This window comes from Piliocolobus tephrosceles, chromosome 9, assembly GCF_002776525.5.
Source record: "Piliocolobus tephrosceles isolate RC106 chromosome 9, ASM277652v3, whole genome shotgun sequence".
NCBI lineage: Eukaryota > Metazoa > Chordata > Mammalia > Primates > Cercopithecidae > Piliocolobus > Piliocolobus tephrosceles.
The window spans coordinates 8,066,059-8,093,815 of NC_045442.1; the positions used below are offsets into that span (position 1 = coordinate 8,066,059).

Below are 27,757 nucleotides of genomic sequence, written 5' to 3' on the forward strand. Positions count from 1 at the left end.
AAAATAAAAAAAAAAAAAAAAAAAAAGGCAGCCATGAACAGACTTAGGGTAGGTACATTCCAAACAGAAGCAACAGAAAATACAAAGGCCCTCCAATGAGCATAATCTTGATGCTTCTGAGAGAAAAAAAAGGCAGCATGACCATGGTAAAACAATGGGGCAAGTGAAGGTCAGAAAGATGGGCAATGTTTTAGGGTGACAGAGATAGCCCCTCAAAAACTTGCTTAAAGTTTCCATCTGAAAGTTACACTCAGTGCTTAAATTAAGAGGTTATCTGTAAATACAACTGTATTTCAGTTCAGGAAACAGCCAGAACTCTTAAGGTTGGCCTGGATCTAATCATAGGGAGATGGTATGTTGAAAGGTATACACTGCCTTGAGTACACTGATGGCAGAAGGACAGTCAGGGCAACCCACAGAGGGAGAAATCTGTCTGGTCCTCTCCAGGGCAGAGACATGTCCACTACGGCAGACATGACCACCAGAGTCACGAAAAAAGTACTGTCTTATATAGCACAGGGATAATGTACCAGATCTCACCATACACAGCTCCAAGAGCCACCTCCTTCTCTACCCTAATTCTATGTTCACCAAGCAACCTATATATGTAATTTCCCAGCAACCCCAAAACTGGACAGAAGTGCCCTAGTAAGGAGACAAGACTATGACTACACACTGGTCACTGGAGAGGAAAATCCTTCACATAAGAATAGACAGATACCTGGTTTACACATCTGTCCACTATAGGCTTGCATAATGTGGGTCAGTTATCGTGGAACAATACTATAAAGCCAAGTTTTAGAATTCAGAAAACTAATGATTATTAGATGCTGGACCATGAAAGATTTATTGAAGCAATGGTATCTTTTGAAGGGCTAACTATATTCGATTAACAATTATGTTTCCTTGATAACAATTTAATATAAATTCTAAAGGCTTACTCTAATTTGATGAATAGATTTGTATTTTTCTGGTACTGACAGTTCTCCAACAGACTTGATTATAGCTACTGCTTTGCTATCATCCGATGGATCAGAGCTGGTGCTATAGGATCCATTTTCATCACTGTCGGGCATCTCTTCCTCCTCTTCACTATAACTTTCATCAGAATTTTCATTTAAAGGAGATTCTGAATTTTCTTCCTTTTTAGGTTCATCCAATTGAAAAAGTTCTGAAAGCATGTAATTGGCGGAAGCAATAATCTTATGAAAAAGAGAGAAATATGTGTAAATTAATGTCATAAAAAAATACGTGAATTTTAATACCATACTAACAAATTTTAGAAGGAGGTTGGCACACCGGCTGTTTCCACCATATAGACTAACACACACAGAAATGTTCCCAGTTCAAAGCTACCAATACTCTGGGTATGCTCCACAAAATCTTTATAGGTTGACGCATTTCCTATTTCCTGAAATTACTCCACCCTGAGCCCTCTCTCTTAAAAGGTGTCAACTGAATTTCACTGGAGACAAACAAAGGCTTTTGAATATAGAGTGTCATATCTAAAATATTAACAAATATTAATACCACCCTATACCAAGTGAGAAACCAGAATTTTTCCTTACAAACTATAAATTAATTCAAGTTTCTCTATAATGGGCAATTAATATTTATTATACAATCTATGGTTCTAAAAAAAAAAATTACATTAACAAGGGAAAAGTCCATTCTGATATCTCTTAAAATTAGCATTTATATACGATCATTTATCCCATTCTATTATTTATCAGTTCTTAATCACAGACAATAGTCTTAACACCATTTTCTAACATCCACATAAACCACTCCAATTCCACTAAACACTGCCACCTCAGTCAGCAATTAGATATTTCAGTCAGAAACAAAACGTTTTACTATTTTTCTTCAAAAAAATTTCTGAGTTTAGTCTCTAGCATAGTCTTTATCTCTAAATCAAATGTGGCTACAATTAAAATTACTTTGGCTCTTCGAAGAAAAATTGCGTATCCTACATACCTTTCCTGATTTGAACAGGATACAACCATTAGCCTTACAGTGAAAAATAAAGTTATAAAGCAAACAACTGAGGGTAAGGATGGTATAAAATTGTGGGGAGCATGACTGAGGGAATATTTTAAGAGATGCTTTTCCCCCCTCTCTTTAAAACAAACGTTACTAGCGTTTATGTAAGAGATGCTTTAATATACTTAAGTGTGGAATGTGAACTCTATTTGTATTAACAAAGTGATAACAAGGTCTAATAGCAACAAAACAAAGAACTAAGAGCCCTACTGTTAGAATTCCATGAGTTCTAAATTTATTGAGCAGTGCTGTCTAAGAGAAATATAACATGAGTCACATACGAAATTTTAAATTTTCTAGTAGCTACATTTAAAAAGTAGAATCTGTGGAGGCCTGGTGCGGTGGTGGCTCACGCCTGTAATCCCAGCACTTTGGGAGGCCGAGGCCGGCGGATCACGAGGACAGGAGATCTAGACCATCCTGGCTAACACTGTGAAACCCCGTCTCTACAAAAATACAAAAAATTAGCCGGGCGTGGTGGCAGGCACCTGTAGTCCCAGCTACTCAGGAGGCTGAGGCAGGACAACGGTGTAAACCCAGGAAGCAGAGCTTGCAGTAAGCAGAGATTGCGCCCCTGCACTCCAGCCCAGGTGACAGAGCGAGACTCTGTCTCGAAAAAAAAAAAAAAAGAAGTAGAATCTGAGAAATTAACTTAAACATATTTAATCCAATATATATAACATTGCATTTCAACATGTAATATGTACAGATATCCAACCTTCAAAATTCAGGGTGTATCTTACACTGACAGCACATGTCAATTCAGACAAAGCACACTTTAAGTGATCAACAGCCACATGTCATGTGCTAATGGCTACCACACTGAATAGGGCAGTTACAGAATAGGAATCCGGAAGTTTTACTGTCTAGGTAACAATTCCCTGTTAGAATGCTAGAATTGTTTTAGAGAATACATAAATGTTACTCTTACTTGAGGATGCCTGCTTTTGTCCAGTAATTTAAGACAATTAAGAAGCAACGTTCTAATAGTTCCATAGTGTTTCTTATTTTGATTCTTCTTCATCATCATGTTGCAAGCAACCCTAAAAAAAGAGTTTATATCAACTTTACTGCCCACCATTCATCACTGTCTGCAAGACTCAAGTCTAGGAGTGCTCTTGTTTCTTTCCAACAAAGAGCTGTAAGAAACAACAAAATATTAAACTTTACACTTTACCCACCACCCCCAAAATGTTTACACTATTGTGCCATAAGAAAGCTGAGTAATATTTGGTACAATGTGTATTTTATATCTTTCCCGCTACTATGAAAACCTAAAAGCATTTAAAAACCTTGGTTTGGATACCGTGGCTGTATGCTTTAAAACTTTATATAAGGCTACTTCTTCATCTAAAATTCTTAAGGCACTCACTTGTACAAGAGAATGGCCACTGGCATTGTGAATGGATTCTGGTATTTGTCTTCAGTTTCTTCACAAAGAGTAGTGAGGTCATAGAGCTTCACTATATCACTGCCACTTGCTGGAAAGAAAAACAAGCCTCATTTTACAGCAGTTACCCAAATCAATTATTGTTCACTCAAGAAATATTAATAGCTTACCTTTAAAGAGCCAATAGGTATGTCCTTCTTTGGTACAATTAGATTTCAAAAATGATAAAATATTCTGTGCAATGTCTTTTATGACTTTAGTAGAAAAATTAGAGTTTTCCAAATTGGGAATTTCTTCTGTCTTTATCATTTCATATTTCTGTAAAACACAGACAGATGGAAAGCAGTTTAAGAGAAAACTCGAGGAAACAACACCTTTCTTTTAAAAAAGCAACCAAATGCAGAAGTCCTGCAGATAGAGACCTGTGTAGCATGAAAGCGTTTAAACCCGTGGTTTTTAACCTGTTTTCTGCTGCAGCCTCCCAAAGGAATCTTATCCACCCCATCAGCAAGGGCAGCTCACTAGTGGGTAATTTCAACGGAGAATCGCTATCAGATTTAGAACTTCAGATTTAGGCATGATCTGATTTCTGTTCTAACATGGAACAAATCACACTGAATACTGTTCCTCCACTTTAATGGTTTTCAACTGGGAAGATGGTAAATGAAGGTAGGCTTTACCCAGCAAGATTTTAAAACACATGTATTTCTGGCCTTTTCTTTTGCTAGATACTAGAGTCGGTGGCTCAAGGAGAGAGAATCATTTAGGAAACGTTTCTGGCAGACACTTCTCTTCCCTTATCTATGGACTTTATTACTTCACAGGGATGGAGCAGGCGGGTGTGGGGTGGCAATACGAGTAAAGGCTTCATGGACATTACTACCACTATTTTAAAAGTGCCTTTGCATTTTTCTTGTTGGTCTTCTGTGCACACTTTCCTAAACACCTCCTACCACATTTTCTGAAGTACTCTAAAACTGGAAGCTTTAAATCAACTGGAATGTAAGACCAAACAATCGTCTGAGGTTGATTTTCACCCCACTTTGTTCACTGAAGTCCCCAATGTTGATTCTTTCCTTCCTCAAAACACTCCTTTCCCATATTTTAATCTGCGCTATTCTTGTTCTCCTTCTCTCTCTCTAAATGCCCTTCTATTTTTATCCCTATGGGGAGAGGCTCCAATGCCTGATTTTCATAGATTCCCAGGTGACGAAATCTGACAGTATCTAGGTAGATGATGCTTCAGTTTATTTCTCTAATGGCTGCAACTTCAAAATGCTCTCTAGACATTCTTATACTTTCCTCAAACTGAACATGTGACAAAAACATATCACCTTCCCTGTCTAAACCAATTCAACATCCTTATCTCACTAAATGACACCACCATTATTCTAGCCCCTAAACCCTGGAATCCCCTTTGACTCCTCTTCCCCTCCGCCTTGTGAACGCTTTATCTGCCTCTCTCTTTTCTCCTGCTCCCCACTCCCACCCCAGCCTCCCACTAAATGTTGCCATTTAGGGAGATGGTCTAACAGCGGTTTTCAATCAAGACTGCAAACCAGAATCATATACCAGACTTTCTGAAAAGACAAGAGGTGCACATCCTACTGATACTAGATCACTGGGGGCCCAAGCAAGAACATTTTTTAAGAAGCCACAAGTGATTCTGATGCACAACCAGGTTAAGAATCACTGGGTTGGAATATAATGGTTCAAAGCATGTCCTCAGCCAGAGAGAGGCACAAAGACTGGCACCGCCACTCACTACTAAGGTGACCCTGGGCAACTCACTTGAGCTCCTTGATCCTCAGTCTCTCTTTCCATCAAATAGGAATAACAGCATGTGAGGTAGCTAAGAAGATCAAATAAGGTAAAGCATTTAAAGCATTCAGCAAAGTGCTGGGATCAAATAAGCACTCAATAAATGCTATCTATTCTTACCATTGTTGATTCTTAACAGTTCTTCTCTAGTGGAAGTACATTATACTATTTGCAAAATGGTACAATGCCTCCGGTTTCTTGTCTCTAAGTCCTCCTTGTTTATCCTATATGCTATCTCTAAATTAATATTCTAACACAACAAATTTCCCCTCCTAGATGCAAAGCCTTCACTGATTCCAGATTACCAACTGAACCAAGTCCATACTCCTTAGCTCAACATTTAAGATCTCCATCATTTGATCATGACTTTTCCAACCTTATTTGCAGCTATTCTGCTACCTAAATCCTGCGTTCCCTAGCTGGATTTATTATCAATCCTTTCATGTATTTACACTAGACTTTTAAAATCCAGCTCTTATTTTTTGAGATACTACCTATTATTCAGGACTCAGTGAAGATGCCCCTTCTTCCACAAAGTCTTTCTTCCAGTGTTAGTGCTCAGCCCCTTCTCTGATGATCTAGACTTCTGTGTGTGTTATTACACTTCCCATTCTTATCTGTCTCCTACTGTTTTCTCTGCATATTATTTCCCATTAGATTATCTCTTTCTGAGTAACAACCAAGCTTATTCTTTGTTTTCCTTCAACCATTATTTATTGTTTAAATTCTAAATTTTTTATTTTTTTGAGACGGGGTCTTGCTCTGTCACTCATACTGGAGTGCAGTGGCACGATCTCACTGCAGCCTCAAATTCCTGGGGTCCAGTGATCCTCCTGCTTCAAGCCCCCAAGTAGCTGGAACTACAGACAAGCACCACCACGCCCAGCTAAGTGTGTGGGGATTTTTTCTACAGCTAGGGTCTCGCTACATTGCCCAGGTTGGTCTTGAACTCTCAGCTTCAAGTGATCCTCCTGCCTCAGTCTCCTGAGTAGCCTGGGATTACATGCATGAGCCAACATGCCTGGCCTCCCCCAACACTTATAATGGGGATACATGTCTTCTAAATAGAATATGCTGAATAAGAATTTGCTCTATAAGCTATCTACCATACACAATTTTTACAAGATCTTTCCCTAAAATTTTGCGTGTACTGAGTAGATATTTACATAATGAAGAAACGCCTCCATTGTATAGACACATTCAGTTAATTACTAATGAGTGCTTGGCATTAAAATTAGACTTCTATGGTTACAAATGCAGTTTTCATACATTTATGAACTTCCTCCAAATTACCTGTAAAATTATACTTCTATAACATCTAGAATTCTGTTATCACCAACTTAAATGTACACTCAAATTCAGTTTATTCACAGCTATCTTCCCTGCCAAAAATGTACCTTAGTACTTTAAGGCCATAAAGACTTTGGTGAGGAACTCTCTGTACCAATTTGCATTTGAGAGATTACAAAAATCACACTGTATCTTACCTGTACAATTCCGTTTACATGAAAACACATCACAAGCTCTGGTACATTGCATATCAAGTTGTCCAACCAATAGTCAATTCCAGTTAGCACATTAATTGGTTTGTTGTTATCCCTAAAAATATACATTTCTAGCGTTATTTGGTTTAATTAAGATGTTCCTTAATGAATCATCTGAAAGTTATTTCCCCATTTAAGTATTTTAAGCTGTCCTCTCTAGATAGAAAACGCCATCTATGCTTTCTTTTCTGATAAGATATGCACATGCAGCTCAGTGGTTGTGCTATATTTAACAAATTTCCAAAAGCTTGCTTGTATTTCTAACTGACACTGATAAGTTTTCAGTAAGAATAGAAGACAATATGATAGGAAAGGACTGTGAGCCTACTGCCTGATCCTCACACAACTTGAGAAAGACTGAATACCATACAAGACCATGCTTAGGTTAGAATTCACATTGGCTAATGTCAAGAAATACATGTGGAACATTAAGCAAAATGCTCACAAGTAGTTAGTAGGAAGCTCTCTAACTAATTAAATAAACTGTCTTGAATATTCTCACAAGTTGTAGATTCAGACCTAAGACTAGTTCAGTCCAACAAACCTCTGGCTCTATTCAATGAGGTCTAGAATGAAGACTCAGCTATAGGCCTGCCTTTGAGCATTTGTTGATAGTAGTTCCTTCCTTAATGTGGCCATTTCAACTGGCAGGGGAAGGAGGGAGGTGAAAAAACTTCGAGAAAGAGGAAGATGCCCAAACAGATGGAACACTGATTCTTTCTTTTTTTGAGACAAGAGTCTTGTTCTTTCGCCTAGGCTGGAGTGCAGTAGCATGATCTTGGCTCACTGCAACCTCAGCCTGATGGAACAGATTCTAAAGGAAGAACTTAAATACCGTAAGCTTGAGAAGGGGCACTATGTTGGTTTACCTGAGACGTAAGCTGACTGCTGGGTATCTGCCTCCTCCAAATATGGGCATGTTGGAGCCAACCAACATATGGATATCTTCAAACGTCCAAAGAATATTCCGAACGAAATCATTTTTAAGACCCTGTGATTTAAAACAGGAAAGATTATAATAAACAGTCAATCTGTAATTTCCCCCTATGATCCGTAAAAAGACTAGAAAAAGGAAGAGACAAAGAAGACAAAGTCAGGCCCCAGAGCTAAGATCACAAAGATGCTTAGAAAGCAATTTCAGGATCAAGTGGAGTTTTTCCCTATCAATTTCGACTTAGACTAGTTTTGAAATGACGAAGTAGACTGGGGATTGGCTGTCACCGTGGACACCATGGAAAGCATACCTGACTGTGCTCCCCGTCATTGAATAAAGTAGTCAGGTTTTGTTCTTTGGGTGCTGAGGCCACATGCCCCACTATGCATGAGGGTTCAAGAGGCTCACTTCCCTGTGAAAAGTGCAAGGATAAGGAGTGATTCTGCTGTCAACATTTCTTAAAATTGACCCACTGTTGAAGAGTATCACCTAAATATTCAAAGCACACATTTCAAATCTACCATTGTGAATTAGGCCAATACAAATAATAACACTCCTCACTGGGTGGCCTGCTCTGGCTAGTGATTACAGCTACCGTAAGAAGCGAATCACATTTAGATCTTACTCAAGTGAGACAGATTAAAGATTATTCTAAACGTCCAAAGTTTTTCATTTTTTTCCTTTTTTGTGTATCTGATTACCACTGCTCTTTCAGCCTACTCCATCTGTATTGAATTTAAAAATTCTAAGGAACTGGCCAGGCACCATGGCATGTGCTTGTAGTCCAAGCTACTTGGGAGGTCAACATGGGAGGACTGCTTGAGCCCAGGAGTTCGAATCCAGCCTGGGCAACATAGTGAGACTCTGTCTCTTAAAAAAAAGAAATCCTAAGAAATCTTATTCAGCCACAGTTTGAGATACTCATTATCTTAACAGTCTCCAGTTTAGCATTTCCTGACGTGTGTTTCACAGAACACTAGCTCCTGGGAAACTGAATGAAAATTTTCCAGTATCAGGTTTGAAAGATGACATTTACCAAGCATTCACTTTTGTGGAGTAACAATATTTATTGCTATTAAAACAATAAATATATAATAAATAAAAAATCTACTTTGCCTTTGTAAAAACCAATGTTGCCCAAATTTATTTAATCTCAGAACACTTTTTGTTCTTAAGATATTCTCTGGAATACAGGTTTTTTTTTTTTGAGAGAGAGTTGCTCAGGCTGGAGTGCAGTGACGCGATTTCAGCTCACTGCAACCTCCGCCTCCCAGGTTCAAGCAATTCTCCTACCTCAGCCTCCCGAGTAGCTGGGATTACAGGCATGTGCCATCATGCCCAGCTAATTTTTTTTTTTTTTTTTAGTAGAGATAGGGTTTTGCCATGTTGGCCAGGCTGGTCTCAAACTCCTGGCCTCAAGTGATCCGCCCACCTTGGCCTCCCAAAGTGTTGGGATTACAGGCGTGAGCCACTGCGCCCGGTCTGGAATACATTTTAGAATACACTTAGGAAGTGGGCCCTTTGACCCTGGGTAAACTCAGCCTACCACTCAATTTTCCAACCATTAGGAAAGTAGTACCGCCATTAAGAAATACTACTTTAAGCTTTTAATGTCAGTGCCTCAACAGAGCCCAAGACAGGCATGTGTGTGCTGCTTATTCCACAAACGTCTGTCTTACTTATTATCTGTGTGTGCCAATAGGCTTGGCACCTGCCTGGGAAGCGTGTGTGACTACAAGCACAGGTGGCTCTCTAGCACTTCTACTGTGCCTTGTCTTCTCCCTCAGGAGTCCTAAGATAACTTTAAACTCTTTTTTATTTTATTATTTGTTTACACAGACAAGTTAACAATTCATGAACTGATTCGCAAAACATAGTTTGCCAGGCAGTTGCTTTAGTCAGAGTATGAGCCCTAGGTTACAATGTTCTCAATAAATGTCTGGCTCTAAGGCCATCCCACAGTCACCTATTTAACCTCTGTACTGCTCAACAAAGATCTCAAACCAGCAGTTTTAGTTTTTGGAACAAGAATTTGTGCAGCGATACCTTGCAAATATAAACCTCTAAAGCTGAAATTTAGGCAGTATAATATAAGAAAAGTACTCTGTAAGAGACTCTTACGGCAGGCTAGCTCTGCCTAGGGATACACCACTGCTACGATGATCTGACTGCTAGTAGGGCCTTGCTAACTGTGTGTGGAGTACACAGACACAATAGGGTACTGCTGGAGGAACAGGCCTCTGCAGGCCGAAAGAACGTTTATGCCCTAGCCTGAGAGTTTCGCCAGCTGTATGACCATGTGAAACATCTTTTGATGAGCTTTAGTTTACTTATTTGTACAATATGCAGCTCCAAGAATGAAAAAAAAAAAAAACTTGTACAAACATACATATCAAAGTACATGGCATAAGAGCTATTCAATAAATGCCAGTTTGCTTCCTCCACACATAAGTCTACAGATTCCCAAGTCTCCCAAAGTCTTCCCAGTAATTTCTAAACAAGGTAAAGACAGAATAACACTGGGAGATGGGCGAGATGGGTGACAGGAGGGTAGTATTTGTATTATGTAGTCTTTTCTCCCTTCTGAATCACAGAATATCTCTACTTCTTGGTTGTTACCACTATGTGACTTGCATATTAATTACTTCCTTCCTTTTCCTCACATTTTTCTCACTTTTGAAAAAAATTCGAATTCATTATGGAGTTTAATGGAATGCTTTCTCTATTTTAAACCTACTGAAACTAAAATCGAGTTAAATGTATTTGCTCCCTATAATTTGTGAAGATTGAAACAATCTGGTTGAATAGTGCTCAATATGTGGGAACACACAGCAAGAGGGAAGACGTAATTTATCAAGTTACAGATCTTATTATCCATTTATCCATCTATTTTCCTGAAAATAGACATGCCACAATTTACATCTATAGCCTTATTTTATTCTTTGATAGATACAATAAGCACAAAAATAAACAAGCAATAAGAAGAAACAAGGATGTAAGAGATAAAAAGGACAACCCAGTCCATTCTCTTTTCTAAAAGTTTTGTAACATGAATATGGACTAAGTTTCAGGAATTTTATCCGGAAAATCTTAAAGGGATATTTTAGGCCTAACAATCTGACTAGAAGTTATGAAAAAGATTAGAACTTAAATTACAAACAGGCCTCTGAATCTCTATATTTTATAAGTATTTCCTACATATCTAAAGTTAAAAATATACTATATCTCTATATAACACTCACCACTTTAGGGAGATAATCAGTATTAATAAACATATCAGTAAACTATTATATTTTGATTTAACAAAAAGGTCTGATCTACCCACTTATAATAGCTCTTGTAAATTCTATTGTGAAAAACTAAAAAGTGTTTCTCCCACTCCATAAACTGATAGAAGTCTTTTTTCCCTCATTACATAAGCTGACAGAATATTTCTAATTCCTGTTCTTTTTTATTAACAAGATGTTAAAAAAAGTTTTGTCTTTCTAAGGGAGTTTCTAGAATTAGCATTTAAGTACTAACCTGACTGGAAGCACTGGGATCTTCAGAAACTGAAGAAGGCATTTCGAAGGGAGCGGGCCATGAAGCCCCTTCCGAATCATTTGTCTGATCTGAACTGGACGATTCCTGCTGCTCTGCGGTAGATGAGACAGGCTGAGCAGCTCCATCACCATTGATACTGGCCAAACCAGAAATAAAAAAGGATCACTGTTACTAAAGTTAACTTTATGCAACAGTCTACCCGTTTATAAAAACTACAATCTGTAATTAAGCAAACATCTCGTAAAAAAGAAATACGAAACAAATGTTAACAGTATCATAGGGGCCAAACTTAAATTATTACTTTATAAGCTTCAAACTAAATTTTAGATCAGAATTCCCTTTTTCTCTTTAGAGAAATAAGTAGCTGAGTACCTGTAATATAAGAACTTGGAAAGAATTGCCTTTTGATACCAGTGCTCCTTGCTCTTTTTCTTCCTCTGCCACTTCTGATCAATCAGTCTTTGATAAAACTCTTTCAACCACGTCCAGTCACCAGTCTGGATAACATGAGATACATATTATTAATACAACACACATAGTCGAAAAAATGTTCCTTAGTACCATCTTACAGAAAAGACTCCTTTTAGTTTTTGAATATGGTTTCATAAACACAAATTCATTAAAATCTTATCTTTCTGGGTCAACGCATACTACATTTCTTTTGTTTGTTTCCTAAGGGAAACCCATCTTCCTCCTCTCCTAACAGGCTGGGAGAGGTGAGTCTTCTCTATAACATGTTCTTTAGCAGCTGGAGTAGGTCCCACTTTGCACACTATATTGAAATGATCTGTGTGTTTATAACCCCAAACAATGAACTGCTAAGGAGCAAGGCCTGTGATTTATTCACTGTCACATCCCAGTGCCTAGGCTCATACTCACATGATGGACTAAACTGTGGTCTTTTCAAAGGAAAAAAACACTTATTTTAAATGTCCTTTAAATCACCATAACTTAATTTTCTTTATCAAAACACTGTAGGAATATTCTTTAAAGACTGACTATGAACTATTTCTTGCCAGCCCAAGAAAGTACAGATATGGAGGGTAATCCTTGAGAAACTGCAACAATGTTATGTTTTTCAAAAGTATCCATTCTCAACATGTGGGAAAAACAGTCCTTACCAACATACAATTTGAGAATCTAAGCTAAAGAGCATCAATTAATTCTAATAACTACAGCCACGTGTCATTTAACAATGGGGATATATTCTGAGCAACACGTCATTAGGTCATTTTGTCCTGGTGTGAACATCACAGAGTGTTACTTACAGAAACCTGGATGGTACAGCCTACTCTGTACCTAGGTCATATGGTATAGCCTATTGTTCCCAGGCTACTAATCTGTACATGTGACTGTACTGAATATCAAAGGCAATGGTAACACAGTGGTAAGTATTTGCGTATCTAAACATTGCAAATACAGTAAAAATACAGTATATTATAAGCTTATGGGACCACTGTTATATGCAGTCCATTGCTGACTGAAACGTTATTATGGGCACATGACTGTATTTATTCAGAGGAACAGCTTCTAATATTTTTCACATTTTCCAGTAGCCATGTTTCATGAGAATCTGTTTAAGGGAGACATTAAAGGATTTTTAAAAATATTAAACTAGTCCCTTAAATTTCACAGAGTTTTCACAACTTTCTTCATTGGCTTCATCTTTTTTCTTGTAAGAAAGAATCTGGCTGTTGGAATCAATAAAATAATTTTCTTCACCATTCTCATTCTCTTCTTTTTTCTTCATTCAAGCTTTTCTATCTTCAGCGAAACTTTCAATTTCTCGATTGTTGAAGTACTCAACTACATTTTCACTTTGGCCATTCTCTGAAACAAAATCATATTTCTAGTGCTCTTAAGCTGTTAATGTTTTGCTGGATTTTTTCACAAAAGCATTACCTGAGATGATCTCATAAAGAGTTCTTGAATATCTAGCTCATCTAGTAACAGAGTCCTTCCTATGCGGTGTACTGCCATGCTCACGTGCGACTTGCTGTAGGGAATTTTCAGGAGTTTTTTTATGTTCTTAAAAAATTAAGAGAAAAAAATAGTTGAGAAAGACTGTTTTAGTGTGATTTGGAATCTTTTACATTTTAGCTTTTTTCAGCATAAATAAACCTTATTTCCTTAAGGTTATACAAACAGAACTTTAAACAAGGAGCTACACTCAAACACACAGAGGATGGAGTGTTCAAACCAGAATCATGTAGACTTTATGAGTCACACTATGTCAGTGACAGTCAAACATTTATTTTCACATGATAGGATTTCTTAAAGTTAAGGGTGGATACGTCACACTGTTATGCTGACCCAGGCTTCTAGCATATCAAAGCCAATAACGATCAATAGATTTTACTAGAAATATCATCTGTAACTCAATTGGTAACATATACAGAATAATCCCAAACACTATAATCAGTTTCAATTACTATCATTAAAATATAACCATCAGTATTATTACCACTGCCAGTGTTTGGGGATTATTCCTTCCTCTTTAAATAAAAATGTGGTAAACAATGATACTTTAATAACAAAAAAGATATTTGGTAATCAAATACGTTTTACCTTATTTCATCACTAATTTCTCAACATGATGTAAAACACCTATCACAAAACACCCCCAAAATTACTCTAGGCGACAAAATAACACTTACTTCAGAGTCAGAGACAACATCCACATCATTTCCCACTGAATCAATAAAGTCATATGCCATGCCAAAGCTACCAAAGAGAAAAAAGGACACTGGTTATAAGGTCATGCTCATAATCATGCAAGTAGAGTTTAATAACAATACTGTAGTTCATTGCTTCTAGGATACACATTTTCCACATTTTAACAACTCTGAAACCAGGATGTGTATCACCATCACAGCTGGCAAGTTTTTTCTTCTTAGTGGCACTAAAATCATGCTGTGTCTGAAAGTCAATGGCATCTTAGATTTGATAAGACATGGTATAATCATTAGAAGCATCCAGTAGGAAATATTTCGAATAAAAACAATTATTTTATTTTTGTAATCACAAAACCCAAAGTCTCCAAGGGAAAATAGTTCAAAACTTTATTCTTTTAAGGTGGAGAGATAAAAACAGAAACATGTATCAGGATTTTACTTTCTGAGATTGTGTTTCTAGTGATATACAATACCTCTTTTAAAAAATATACATGAAAAAAATGCACCTGACGCCAATTCAGCCACAAAAGGAAATGGAAAAAAACTGTGAATTGAGCAGCCAACTGATGCCACGTACCACCTGAGGCACATCTATAGTCTACAAGCCTGAAAGGTACCCAACATCGCCATGTTCCAATTACTAAACAGCAGAGTGAGGACACTTACCAAGGACTGCCTAATGGCAAAGCATGCTTTGTAATTTACTGTATGCTTGAGTCAAATTATTTCGCCCTTCTCAGCTTCCATTTTCTCAGGTGCAAAATAATTAAGTGCCTATCTCAAAGAGTTGTTGTGAGAATTAAATAAGCATATAAAATACTTGGCACAGCATTTGTATAGAGTTAATATAATTATTCACATTTCCTCGCAACATTTAATTATGTTGACAAATCATCATTAAGCCATTCTTTTAAAAAATGATATTTGGGATATTCCCAACTTTTTGCTCCTATAAATGATGCTACACACAAACAGTATTTTTGCAAATATAACTTTTATTTTCTGAGGCTTTAGGATAATTTCCAAACTACCAGCTCATAAAGTATTAGTGTATTTGTGCCCCTTACTACAAGTTACATGGAAATATTTTAGATTGAGTGGCTGAGAAGGGGGAAGAAGAAAAGAGAACCCCACACATTAAATGGCCTACAAAAAGGACATTAGTACATTTTTCTCTATAGGACCTCAGGCTACTCTCTCAACTTTAAATACCATCAGCAGAATTTCTGGTGCCAAAGTCAAGGTGTAGGTCACCCAACATGCTGGGTTTTTAAATCTGGCTTTTCCAGATCAACCTGCCACCATTTAATGAAAAACTCCACAGGAAAGATGAAGCAATGTTCAAGCTTTTTCTCCTCATGCACCAAGCTGATCCTTTGTATTCATATATTCAAAAGGTATGCAAATTGGCTAAAATAAAAGGGCTGATTGAACTTTGGCGGTCAAAACTCATCTTTGCTAATAACGTGATGCAGACTTGAAAGAAGCATATGCAATTGATATTGTATGTACATCTTCATATTGTAACATCATCTATTACCAGAATAAAAAGCCTTTGAAAATCAAATGTGATCTTTCTCTAAAGAGAAATCTCGACAAGTTAATGGGCATTACAAACTGAATTTAAAAGCAAATAAGAGTTTTAAGTGAGGGTGGAGGGGCAGGTAAAAATGCCACTGATTAATATTTACCTTGAAAATGGCTTGCTTTTCTTGCTGTTGCCAAGAATGGTAGTTCCTGCCGGCCCTAGTTTGGCACTCTCTCGTAACCAGTTGGCAGGTGGGAGTTTCAAGTCTGTTTTCTCTTCAAGGCGTGCAAATGCTGTTCGAAGAGGGGCAGAAGAGTATTTCACCACAGCTCGGCTCTTCACTTCATTGCCTCCAAGAAATAAAGCTGATCCCTAATTAACACATTGGGTGAAACTTTAATGAAAATTACTAGGAACGAAAAATCTCACCTTCATAAAAAAAAAAACCAAGAACTTGTCACACCAGGCTTCACAAGGAACGTATGCCACTTGTTACTAACAGCACTTAATAAATTTGAGCATAAATGTTAACATTTATTTAGTTCTTTTATACCAACTTCAAAGAAAAAAGATGAGTCAAGGAGTATGATGGTCATGGTTATCAGCTAGAAAATGGACCACCTACTCTACCTTTTAAAATTTATTCATATAATGTGGAGAAGCAGAAACCAAGGAGACTCAATGGTAACATGTTAACTAAATGCAAACTTCAATAAAGCCTATTTTCAGTATCAAAGATGTATTTTAAATTTTTTTTTTTAATTTTTGAGACGTAGTCTCGCTTTGTCGCCCAGGCTGGAGTGCAGAGGAGCAATCATGGCTCACTGCAACCTCGGCTTCCGGGGTTTAAGCCATTCTCCTGCCTCAGCCTCCCTAGTAGCTGGAATTACAAGCATGCACTACCACGCCCGGCTAATTTTTGTATTTTTAGTAGAGACGGGGTTTTGCCATGTTGGCCAGGCTGGTCTCCAACTCCCCGACCTCAGGTGATCCACCCGCCTCGGCCTCCCAAAGTGCTGAGATTACAAGCGTGAGCCACCGCGCCGGGCCAAAGATGTATTTTAATTTTAATAACACATCATTCATAAAGTAGTGTGGTAGAATATTTGGGCCTTTTTTTGATTTAATGCAAATATTTAGTAATTGATGCATCGGTTCATGCATGTATGCATGGTTCAAATACTCCTGAGTCTCTAACTTCATAGCAAGGCATTGGGGGTTCGTTCCTCACAACCTGCACTTGCACACTCCCAAAGCAAGTTCAGTGTCTGGGTTCAATATTCTAACCTTTCACGCAGTCCCTTTTCTGCCTGGCAAACATTTTACACCTTTTGTGAATTAGTTCGGTCTCATTCTCGGCGAGTCACTGCCTGGCACCGTTTCTTCCCTCCTGCTTTGCACGACTGTGCCACGTTTTGGAACGACATATTTACAAGAACGCTCCTTGAGAGCAGAGATCGTATCTAACTCACCTGTCGGCTACCAGGACTGCTTTTAATACGAATACGTGCCGAAAGGAACACGGACTTCCACTCCCTGTTTTGGGGGTGTCAGGTAAACATGGAGAAGCCTCCAGAATCTGCCGGGAACCGTGGCATCCCTCCCCGGTGGAGCGGATCCTCCGCTCCGCATTCCTGGCAGGTGCCACTCCGCGGAGGACTCACCTGTGCAGAGGGTTCCTCAGATTCTCCCTGGGACAGGAGGCTGAGCCCTCCTCGAGCGGCGGCTCCGGCCGGCGGACCCTCGGCTCCGGCCTCTTTGGGATCCCCCATCACTTCAATCCAGGTCAGGCGAGACGAAGGGGGAGCACAGCAGCAGCAACAGCCACCGGGGCCCAAAACAGGGTAAGCGCCAGAGACGCTCAGCGGACCGCACTTCCGGTCTCTGCCAGGAAGAAGTAGCTGTGACTCGCCATTATATCTCGCGATCTTTGTCCCATAGGCCCGGCCCCGCCTCCCGCTGCGGGTGCCACCTTCGCGGCCAGGGCGGGAATTGTAGTGCGCCTGCGCCTGTCCGAACCTCTTCGGGAGACTGCTTCTCGCGGTATCTGACTCCTAGATTCCGCCCTCTGCACGCCGCTCGCGGTATCTGACGCTCAGGCTCCGCCCCCTGCACGTCTTTGTTGGCAAACAGTTCTGGGGGTGGTGTGAGCTTGCTGGTGGTGTCCGCGTGGGAGGCGACGTGCAGCCGTCTGCGCTACCGTTGGCTCCGGTTACGTGAATTAGTGAGGGCTTCGCACTTCTTCCCCAGGCTTCAGTGTCACCTCTTTTCACGCGGGCACCTCGAGGGCCCGGACTGGAAAAGCGAGCCAACCATCTCAAGACTGGGCGCCCCTGCCCGCCTCTTAGTGCCCGTGTGGCCCCATCCTGGGTGTGGGAGCGGCGGGGCTTCCGGGGAGGACGCTGGGACGCGCGGACGAGGCCCTCCCGGTTTAGGGAATGGGTGGCTTTCGGAGACTCCTGGGGGCCCGGTGTGCCCGCTGCTTGCGGGGCGTCCCAGGCGGGCAGGAACCCTGCGACGCTGCACCTGGGGCCTCATACCGCGTATGTTTCCATTCGGGCGCTCTGGGTGGGCCTGAGACTCGCCTTTTCTCACAGGTTCCCAGGAGGTGCCTTTGAGTAGCCGGGAGGTGGAGAAATAGCCCGGGCCGTTTGCAAGCTTTGAAGGTCCAGGCTCTCTTACTTTCCCACTCTTCAATGTCATCTCAAACTGTCAAACGCAGCCACATCCATCATACATGTTTTGTAGTAAAAGTGTTTTGTTGTGCCGTAAGATACAGAAAGTGTTTTTAAGAATTAACTTGGCTCCTGCAGTTTGGCTATCTCAATTTGTAATTCACATTTAGCTCTGATAACTCACTGTCCTGTCCGTTTTCAGGAATGCTCCTGATGAGCAAGCATTCAACTCACAAATTGCTTTCAAAGATAACAAAACAATTTTATGAATTCAATTTAACAGGCCGGGCGCGGTGACTCACCGCTGTAATCCCTGCACTTTGGGAGGCCAAGGTGGTCAGATCGAGACTGCCTGACCAACAGGGTGAAACCCTATCTCTACTAAAAGTACAAAAATTAGCCAGGTGTGGTGGTGGGCCTGTAATCCCAGCTACTAGGGAGGCTGAGGCAGGGAGGCTTGAACCCGGGAGGCGGAGCTTGCAGTGAGCTGAGATTGTGCCACTACACTCCAGCCTGGGCGACACAGCAAGACTCCATCTCAAAAAAAAAAAAAAAAAAAAGCCAATGTGCAATATGATCTTAATTTTAAAAAGTCTCCATTTCTGTATCTGTGTCCACAAAAACAGATCTGAGTCGTAAAATGAAGTGATTTAAATTTATTCTTTAATATTTTCCTATTTTTATTTCTGATTATTATAATATGTAATTTTGTTAAGCTTTTACACACATCCACAATTCAGCTTGTGGTAATCTTTAAATTCTGTTGTTTTATTGTGTAATTCTATCTTTGTAAGAAAGAAATAGCAGTGATTCTTTTCTCAGGATTCAAGTATTTTGCATGCTTCTTGAGAAGTGAGTGTCTAGACACGTGTTGATGATGCTTAGTGGGAAAATGTGCTGAAATAGCCCGTGAAAAGACAAAGTATGAAACAGAACCAGGAACTCAGCACAGAAAAAGAGGTTGGCAACACACAGAGGATAATGGGAGCTCTAAGGGTGACCAGGGACCCTTGGGACTGACTGTGGACGAAAGCCTGAGTCAGGGCTGGGTCTCCAGCAGCCACACACAGGACCAGGATTACAGTACTGTAATTTAGTTCGTAAAGGAGCAAGATTGCTGGGGGCTGGAGCAATTGGGCACATCTGGGCTACATAAAATTTATATATGCCTCTTGCTCTAAAAGCTTATTAATTTTTTCTTTTTCCCTGGTCAAACACTTTTACATGCTGCTGGAGCTCATAGTGGTCAGGAAAATTTTAAAAAATAAGTGAGAAACCCACTTTTACATGGTGTAGTGTTTTTTAAAAAGTTATTGTCACTTTTTAATATAGGAGGTTGAAATATTTTGTGGGAAAACATGGAGGATAAGTCATTACTCTTAGAATTTCAAGTTTTCAGACACTAATTGATTTTCGTTTTCATATTGTACCAGTGTCTGCCTGTTTCCTCCATCCTTGTCCTCCTGCCCCAGGGCCCCACTTGGGATGTACCCCATCATCCGTGGCCTGCTCTGCCTTGTCTGTGTAGTTATCCTGGCTCTTGTAACTACCCATGGCTCTCAGGTGTTTACCTGCCTCTTCAGTGCCTGATGCTCTAGCTACTAAGAGTGTTTGTGGAATGAATGAGCAGCGTGCTTGTTTGCTGCTCCAGCTACTTGTTCCATAGCTCCACGTTTGCTGGTGCTCTCCTCTGCCTAAAATACCTTTTCCTTCCTTACCTGGCTTCTCTCCTGACACCTCCCCCTCCTTACCCCTCAGGATTCCTTCCTTTGTGCCAGTGGCTTGTATTGCTTTATCCTGCACTTGTCACATTATAGCAAAATTACCTGTTTGTATCTGCCTCCCTTCCCAACTGTGAGCTCCTCAAAGGCTGGTGTCCCGTCTGATCACTGACACCAGGCACAGCACAAGCCGACAGAACTGTTTCAGCCCTTAGGCAACAGAGGGAAAATGACTGGGGCTGACAGGCTTTTAAAATGCTCATCAGAATGTTTGAGACATAAAAACAATATTGTTGGCTCCAAAATATTTTTTTAATCTGCAAAATCAAAGCTAAAAATGTTTAATGAAGTAGCTCCGAAATACTGCAATGTCAATGTCATTAATTATTAAAGGTCGTATTGACATACAGTTTGTTCCATTCTAAAACAGTTCGTAGATAGACTTTCTCAGTTAGCAAAAATCCTCCCAGCAGGCAATGATTTCTGAGAAATCCCAGTCATTTGTAAATTCATATAGTTATTTGTATAGTTTCCAAAACGTTATAGCAAGACAATTGTAAATAAGGCAAATGTGGTTGGGGCTCCTGGCAGAAGTACAAGTGGCCAGGACACTCACGGTTCTTACCTAGCCTCACTGGCAGAGCATGCCAAACTTGAAAACCTCTCAACTCGGGGACCATTTGGGGAATATGCTTTTCAGTTTGCCATGGGCCCTTCCACAACCTAATGTCTTACCCCTCACCAGCCTCATTTGTTTACTTTCTGGATCTTAGAAAGTTCTGAATTTCTGGCTCCTGATCCTAGACTTTTAGAGCTGAAAGAGATTTGAGGTCGTCTGAGCCAATCTCTTGCCTCTTTAGATGAGAGCAATGCAGTCCAGAAAGGAGAATAGGATCGACTTGTTGAACATCATACAAAGGTAGTTACAAAGTTAGGACTAGTACCCAGGTCTCCTACCTTAGCTTTCTAAAAAGCCAAATAGTAGACATAGGCCAGTGGAATTTGAAGTTGTCTCATAATCACCTGAGGAACTTGTTAAGCAAACAGATCCTCCAGCCACCTCCAGAATCTAGTATCTCTGGGGTAGTGCTGATTAGTCTACATTTTTAGTGCAATTGTTAAGTTTCTGACAACCTTGCCCTGCAGATTATACCTTTGGACAGTGGTCTCCAAAGACAATCCCCTGAGGTACAGGAAGACTAACTTTTTTTTTTTTTAATCTGAAAAGGCAAAATTAAGCTTTACTAATATGTAATATACAGATTGACACAGGTGCCCTTCCTTGGGCCATGGTGAGCTGGTCAAATAAGATTGGGTTATACTGACAAAACAAATGATCCCCAAGTGGCAGTGGCTTACAGCTGGGTTAGCCAGAGAAAGAACAGGATGCAAAGTTAAATTTGAATTTCAGATAAACAGTGAAAAAATTTTTAGGATGAGAAAGTCCCAAATATTTAGCATAAGTATGTCCCATCTGATGAAGCAGCCTCAATCTGGAGCATTGCCAGTTGCAGTAGCAGAGAGACAAAAAGAGATTGGTGCATTGCAGACTAGCTCCAAAAGCTATTGGTCAGAAGTGGCAAACATCGCTGCCATTCACTTTTTTTTTGGCCAAATAAATCATATGGCCAAGCCAAGCATACATGTGGCAGGGGAGACTGGACCCTAAGGAGAGATGTTGGTTGTCCATGACCATTATGCAGTCTACCACAGGCATATATGGTGGCTTGGATAGGCTATTGGATGCCATTCAGAAGGCCAAATTTGGTGAAAAAGCAAAGCCTTTTGCAGAATCTTTTCAGAGTTTTGTGATGAGGGATGTCTTAGTCTGTTTTGTGTCATAATAACAGAATACCTAAGATTGGGTAATTTATTTTTAGAAAAGGTTGATTTAGTTCATGGTTCTGCAGGCTGGGAAGTTGAAGCACATGGCTCTGGCTTCTGGTGAGAGGTTTCAGGCTGTGTCATAATATGGCAGAGAAGATCAGTGGGTAAGTGGACGTGTGTGAAGAGAGGCAAAACCAAGTGGGTGTTCTGACTTTATAATAACCCACTCTTGCAAGAACTAACCAATTCCTGAGAGAACTACCACACTGAGATCAAATTTCAACATGAGTTTGGTGGGGACATACATATATCCAGATCACAGCAAGGAGTGACCTTGAAAATCTCGTACCCCACAGAGATCACAGATCATCAGTGGTAAAGCATTCAAAAGAATTGTCAAGCTTGAAAATGAGTTACTATATTTTCTTTTATAAAGAGTGTTCTACATTTTCTCATCTGTGATGACATGTAGCTGTCATTAGGATGATACCCAGGCAAAAGTTTCACAAAAACAAACAGACTGAATCTGTTTCTTCAAAACAAAGGTGATGTTTTAACAATGAGTGGGCCAGGCGGGTGGCTCACGCCTATAATCCCAGCACTTTGGGAGGCCGAGGCGGGCGGATCACAAGGTCAGGAGATTGAGACCATCCTGGCTAACATGGTGAAAACCCCGTCTCTACTAAAAAATACAAAAAATTAGCGGGGTGTGGTGGCAGGCACCTGTAGTCCCAGCTACTTGGGAGGCTGAGGCAGGAGAATGGCGTGAACCTGGGAGGTGGAGCTTGCAGTGAGCAGAGATCATGCCACTGCACTCCAGCCTGGGTGACAGAGCGAGACTCCGTCTAAAAACGAACAAACAACAACAACAAAAAAACAATGAGTGGGAAAGTATTTGTTTTTGTTTTTATTTTGACAGAGTTTTGCTCTTGTTGCCCAGTCCAGAGTGCAGTGGCGCCATCTCGGCTCACTGCAACCTCCGCCTCCTGGGTTCAAGCAGTTCTCCTGCCATCAGCCTCCTGAGTAGCTGGGATTACAGGTGCCCACCACCATGCCCAGCTAAGTTTTTATATTTTTAGTAGAGACGGGGTTTCACCATGTTGGCCAGGCTGCTCTCAAACTCCTGACCTCAGGTGGTCCACCCACCTCGGCCTCCCAAAGTGCTGAGATTATAGGCATGAGCCATCACGCCCGGCCAGTATTTGGTTTTCAAAAGAATCTTATGGAGAGCATTTTTGAAAGTAGATGTTTAGAAATCTTTCCAACATTATGTGATTTTTGTCTCTAAAAATGATGTATATTGCTTATAAAAACTCATATCTGCACACTTAACTTAGAAACTGAAATTCCTAACCTCTTTTAGAAATCTTCCAAATGGAGAGGTTGAGTTTTAAATATATTGAGGAATTCTAAGGAGGACAGTGGCATAGTTCTGGCTTACTTAAGGCGTGCGAAGGGAAGAGAGCCAGCGGAGCTCGTCCAGAGGCAGCAAGCCTCATGTGCTCTTCAGCCACACTGTCAGGGGGTTCGAAAAATCTGTCCACACTTAATTGTTTTCTTTGATACTAGTTGTCCTACCCAGAACGCCCAGACTGATCTCTTTATCAGCTGCCAACTGATTTGTTTACCCCAAAAATATGCCTGCAAGATTCACAATTCCCAGGCTGCCAGCAGGTTTTTCTGTCTCCTATCTGTTATACATCCTGTTTTTAATTTTGTTCCATGACAACAGTCTATTGACCTTTCTTCTTGTACAAGTAAACAAATTGCATATAAAACAACTAACTGAAAATCTCTGAGTTATTCCTTGATACTGTTTAATTGGTTTGTTAAAAAAAGACTGATGGACTTCAAAGAAGACAGACATTTAACTAATTACATTTTGGTTAAAACCTGTGCATGATTTGTGCCTGCAGTTGAAATGAGCAGTTTGATTTAGTAAACCCTGAGACCGTGTAATTTTTTCAAGTAGGCTTGCTTATCTTTTGAGATATTTTAAGTGATGACAGCCATTAAAACCACATCTTAAAATAAACTTGACTTGGAAGGAGACCTCAAACTGTTATACTACAAAGTTTTCAACCAAGATTCTCAAAAATAAAGACTATTCAGCAATTTTGCTCTTTTAAAAAATATTAATGAAAATATAACCAATTTTCAGTCAGTAAATTAAAATGTTACATTGTTTTCCACTTATTTTATGTCCATGTATTAGTGACAGTATATCATTTACAAATATACATTATATTGGGGTTGCATGTTCAGAATTTTTTTAAATTTTAATATTTTTAGAGAGCACCCAGGCTGGACTTGAACTCCTTCCTGGACTTAAGTGATCCTCCTACCTCAGCCTCCTGAATAGGTAGGACTACAAGTGTGAGTCACTTTACTTAACCAGAAATGTGTTTAATAATGGTGAATGATAACACATGTTTATAGATCATTGTTTCTAAAAAGACTTTATTAGACACACTGTGGTACCCAAAACCAAATGCTAGCTACTTTTTAAGTCAAAAATAATTAGCCAGCTAATGATCTATATTTTGCTTTACAGTTTAACTTGACAAGAGTAGAAAAATGTCAAGGTACAAGACAATGCAAAACGTAAGGACAAAGGAGAAAAGCTTCCCCTTTCACCCTCTGAAGGTTTTGCTGAAAATGAGCCGAAAAAGGCAGAGCCACAGGAGAAAAGGCATGCGTTTATTTTAACGTGCATACCATGGGGAACGGCAGAAGAGTAATGACCTAATAACCCAGCGGAGTCCAGATGCCTGTATACCTTCTCTTCATAGGGAAGTGGGGGATGAGGTGGGTAGGAGTAAATGACAAAAGTTCCTCTGAGCTCTGGGGGAGGTTGGGAAGAAGAGGGGTGAAGTGTCACCTTGCACAAAGGTTGTCAGTACTGCCTTCAAGAGAATAGATGAGTAGTCTTGTCTGGGTGTAGTGACAGCTCCGTCTCTTCTCTTCTTTCCTGGTCATTTGATGAGATTCCTAAAGACCGGGAGTTCTTACGACTATTGCCTTTTTCTCTTTTTTTTGGAAAGAAGCTTTGTTAGATAAGAAAATTCCAGAGAGTCAGTCCGGTCCCTCCAGGTGCTTCTAGAAAGTGGATCAGAGAAACGAGGTAAGAAAAGTCAGAAAGAGAGCTTGGGTCTAAGGCTTATTTCTAAAACCTTTCGATTTTCAAAGTACTCGGCATGCCAAAGCACTATATTTTGGCGCATCATTTTCTGCACCCCAACAAAACCTTAATACACAATTTTTCAGTGTAATAGCAAGACACCCTTGGTTATAGCTATCTGACATTTAATCATTACTGATAGTTATTTAATTGCTGCTCTGTAGATTCATAACAAGCAGAGTATTTGAAGTTATTGAAACTATTTCGACTGCATTTGAAGGAGTTTATTTTCTGGACACCTGATGAACTCAAATTCTTTTCCAAGCTCTTAGCATTGACTTTCAGGATACAATGCAAGTGACTGCAAGGGTAGACTCTCTGCTAGGTATCACTTTTGCAACAGAATTGTTCTCAGAGTCTTTGTGAGTTTTCTTCTGAAGCTGATTAATATCCTAAATGAATCCTAGGAAGAGTTTCAAAGTCACTAATGTCTGGTCTTCAGGCATGTGGGTGGCTGGAGCCCAGGCAGTTATTCATGCTGCACGTGCACCTTAAGCTAAGGATGAGAAGGAAAAAATTCTCAAATGAACCTTTCAGTCAATCTGATAGAGACTGCTTGTGAGTTCCCCTCTGCCTTTCCAGTTAAGGGCCTGACCTTTGCAGACCCTACTGAGTCATTTAGCTATTAAACATTTACAAGGAGGCTTCCAATGGAGAGAACAAAAGGACAGCATTGCTTAGTGCAAAACCATCAAGTGTCAAAGCCACTGACTGGACCTTTTTACTAAACATTTCTAGAACATTTATCTTCCCCTGTGCATTGAAGAGAAATATATTTTACTTTCTCAGTGTAATGCAGTCACAAGGCACCCGGTAATAGAATCCATTGCTCATGAATGTTGGGCAGAATGGTAACTACTGGATGAACCAATGGTGTCATCCACATATGACAATTTTTTACATATTTATTTACATGTTTTTTCTCTCTCTAGGAAGTGGAGCCAGAATCCACAGATGTCATTATCCATCTGCACACTTTGTTTACTACCCAGAAGGCAAGAATATTGCATTTTAAAAGTATCCGGACTTTTGTTCTTTATCACAAATGACTTGGGAAGCTCTGACCACTCATGTTTACCCTGAGTGAAAGTCCCAGTCAAAGCCTTGCTTCCTGGAGAGCTTTGAGATTTTGGTACAAAGGCATTTTATAAGCACAAAGTGGAAAAGCATCATTCATATTCATTTGCTGCTGTGGCATTTCTCCCTGGAATCTTCCTCTTGTCTGTCAACATTAGGCAAAAGGACTGGCCTCATCTACTTTACAAATGTTCTTGTAATGGTCTGGAGGTAGGAAAAGGACACCCAGCACAAGAGTAAGAAGGGAAACTCAAGCTCTTCTGCTGGAGAGTCTCAGGCTTCTTTATCCATAAAACTGATTGGACATAATTGGTGTGGGTTTGTGATTTGTTTTGGAAAAACCCGAGCATGAAATCAATACTGTGCTTTGTGCATCTTGGCTGCAATGAATGTTTTTTGTGTGATTGCAGGGACCCGTGGGAGAGGCGGCCATCCGGAGGGCTCTCTGAGGGGTCATTTAGAATGCAACTGTTCTGGGCAGAGGATGGTCTGCACTGGCCTCCACTGCACTGAGAGGCTTGCAGAGTGGAGAAATGTCCACTAACGTGGCTTCTATGAGGTGTGGGCAGCTCTTTTCTTGGTGTGGGGCTCTGTTTTGTGTGATGTAAGAGGTATCGCTGGGCTTTTCTGTCCCAGAAGATCTTAGTGGATGACACCTGTGGGGGTTGCCAGCCGGATTAGGTGAGGCAGAGCACACAGCTCTACCTAACGAGTCGCATTCTCATCTGGAATATTCCAGGACATAGGGCACTACCCAAGAGGCAGAGCCTGGAGTGGCATTATACAGGTGAAAGATCTGAGTGCCAGGTCCATATAAATGAGGTGGGTTGGGGTGGTCGAGGTGCTTAGAGAACAGGAGAGCTGCCACAGGAAGAGATGGTACCCACAGGGAGGAAGACCCATGTCTCAGACCCCTTCCTTTATACCTCTTCCTGGGACCTCCTTGGAGTCTGCAGATCAGCTGGTGCTTCTCCGTCTCCTGTCGTCTTCTTCAAATCTTTTCATCACAAAAAATGTTCAGTGTAAACCTAAGTAGAGAGAACGGTAAAAGGAACCCCCATGAGCCATCACCATTACCCACCATCAACAGCAATCAACACATGGCCGTCTACGTGCATCTTCCCTACTTTCATCCCCGCTCCAGATTATTATCACAAGTAGCTCATCTTTGGTTATATTTCATTTAATCCTCTCTGTTGCATTTTTTTCTGGCCACGTTCTTCTGTCTGTCAATCATTGTTTTAAGTCAGACAGTCTGCTGGGTTGGCTAGGAAAAGACATTTCTCAAGAAAGACTTCTAAGTAATTTTGAGGGAAATATTCAGATTGACCAAACAAAATATGCTTAATTTAGTTCAATTCAACAGTTACTTATTGAGTCCGAGGCTCAGTGCTGGATTCAACATATCAGTAAAACATGGTTTCTGGCCTACAGGGTTCAGTGCTCTAGTTCTGGGTGTGGGACGAGGGCCATAGCATGTATTCACTCCAGAAAGGCAGAATGTGGCCACTGAGAAAGGAAAGGTACAAGGTGTGGTGGAGGTTACAAGGCATGACAAACACACTGGGCTGGGAATGGTGACAGTGGAAAGGATCAGGAAGGGTCGTGAAGCCTTAGGCATTGGAGAGACACTTGGAAACCTGGGCAGACAGTGGGACGGTGACTGCAGAACACTTAAGTGTGCAGGTGGGAATGGCAGTGGGGGACAGGCGAACCTGGCAGCGAGAACACATGGTGCAAGGGGCCTGGTCGGGGATGGACCTGGGGTGGGGGAGGTAGGCAACTGGGGGATGGACCT

At 40.4% G+C, this 27,757-nt stretch overlaps 1 protein-coding gene and 1 long non-coding RNA gene across 5 annotated transcripts in view; both read right to left on the bottom strand.

Moving 5' to 3' along the window:
• The window catches only part of EDRF1 (erythroid differentiation regulatory factor 1), a 53,697-nt gene extending 36,192 nt beyond the window's left edge, over nucleotides 1-17,505 (bottom strand). For 3 of the 4 annotated variants that reach the window (XM_023224328.2, XM_023224326.2, XM_023224329.3), the window contains exons 1-13: nucleotides 17,143-17,505; nucleotides 15,642-15,850; nucleotides 13,933-13,999; nucleotides 13,178-13,303; nucleotides 11,648-11,772; nucleotides 11,255-11,411; nucleotides 8,043-8,144; nucleotides 7,668-7,789; nucleotides 6,742-6,853; nucleotides 3,604-3,751; nucleotides 3,416-3,524; nucleotides 2,975-3,086; nucleotides 942-1,202 (exon numbers count right to left, since the gene is read on the bottom strand). In XM_023224328.2, coding sequence (XP_023080096.1) covers nucleotides 942-1,202; nucleotides 2,975-3,086; nucleotides 3,416-3,524; nucleotides 3,604-3,751; nucleotides 6,742-6,853; nucleotides 7,668-7,789; nucleotides 8,043-8,144; nucleotides 11,255-11,411; nucleotides 11,648-11,772; nucleotides 13,178-13,303; nucleotides 13,933-13,999; nucleotides 15,642-15,850; nucleotides 17,143-17,250 — 1,758 coding nt within the window. In that variant the 5' untranslated portion in view covers nucleotides 17,251-17,505. The remainder of the gene's footprint in view (nucleotides 1-941; nucleotides 1,203-2,974; nucleotides 3,087-3,415; nucleotides 3,525-3,603; nucleotides 3,752-6,741; nucleotides 6,854-7,667; nucleotides 7,790-8,042; nucleotides 8,145-11,254; nucleotides 11,412-11,647; nucleotides 11,773-13,177; nucleotides 13,304-13,932; nucleotides 14,000-15,641; nucleotides 15,851-17,142) is intronic. The other variant, XM_023224327.3, reaches the window with a different exon arrangement.
• A 6,378-nt stretch (nucleotides 17,506-23,883) lies between these two features.
• Nucleotides 23,884-27,757, bottom strand: part of LOC111550767 — a 25,918-nt gene continuing 22,044 nt past the window's right edge. The window contains exons 4-5 of the long non-coding RNA XR_002734170.2: nucleotides 26,886-26,987; nucleotides 23,884-26,615 (exon numbers count right to left, since the gene is read on the bottom strand). This is a non-coding gene — a long non-coding RNA (uncharacterized LOC111550767). The remainder of the gene's footprint in view (nucleotides 26,616-26,885; nucleotides 26,988-27,757) is intronic.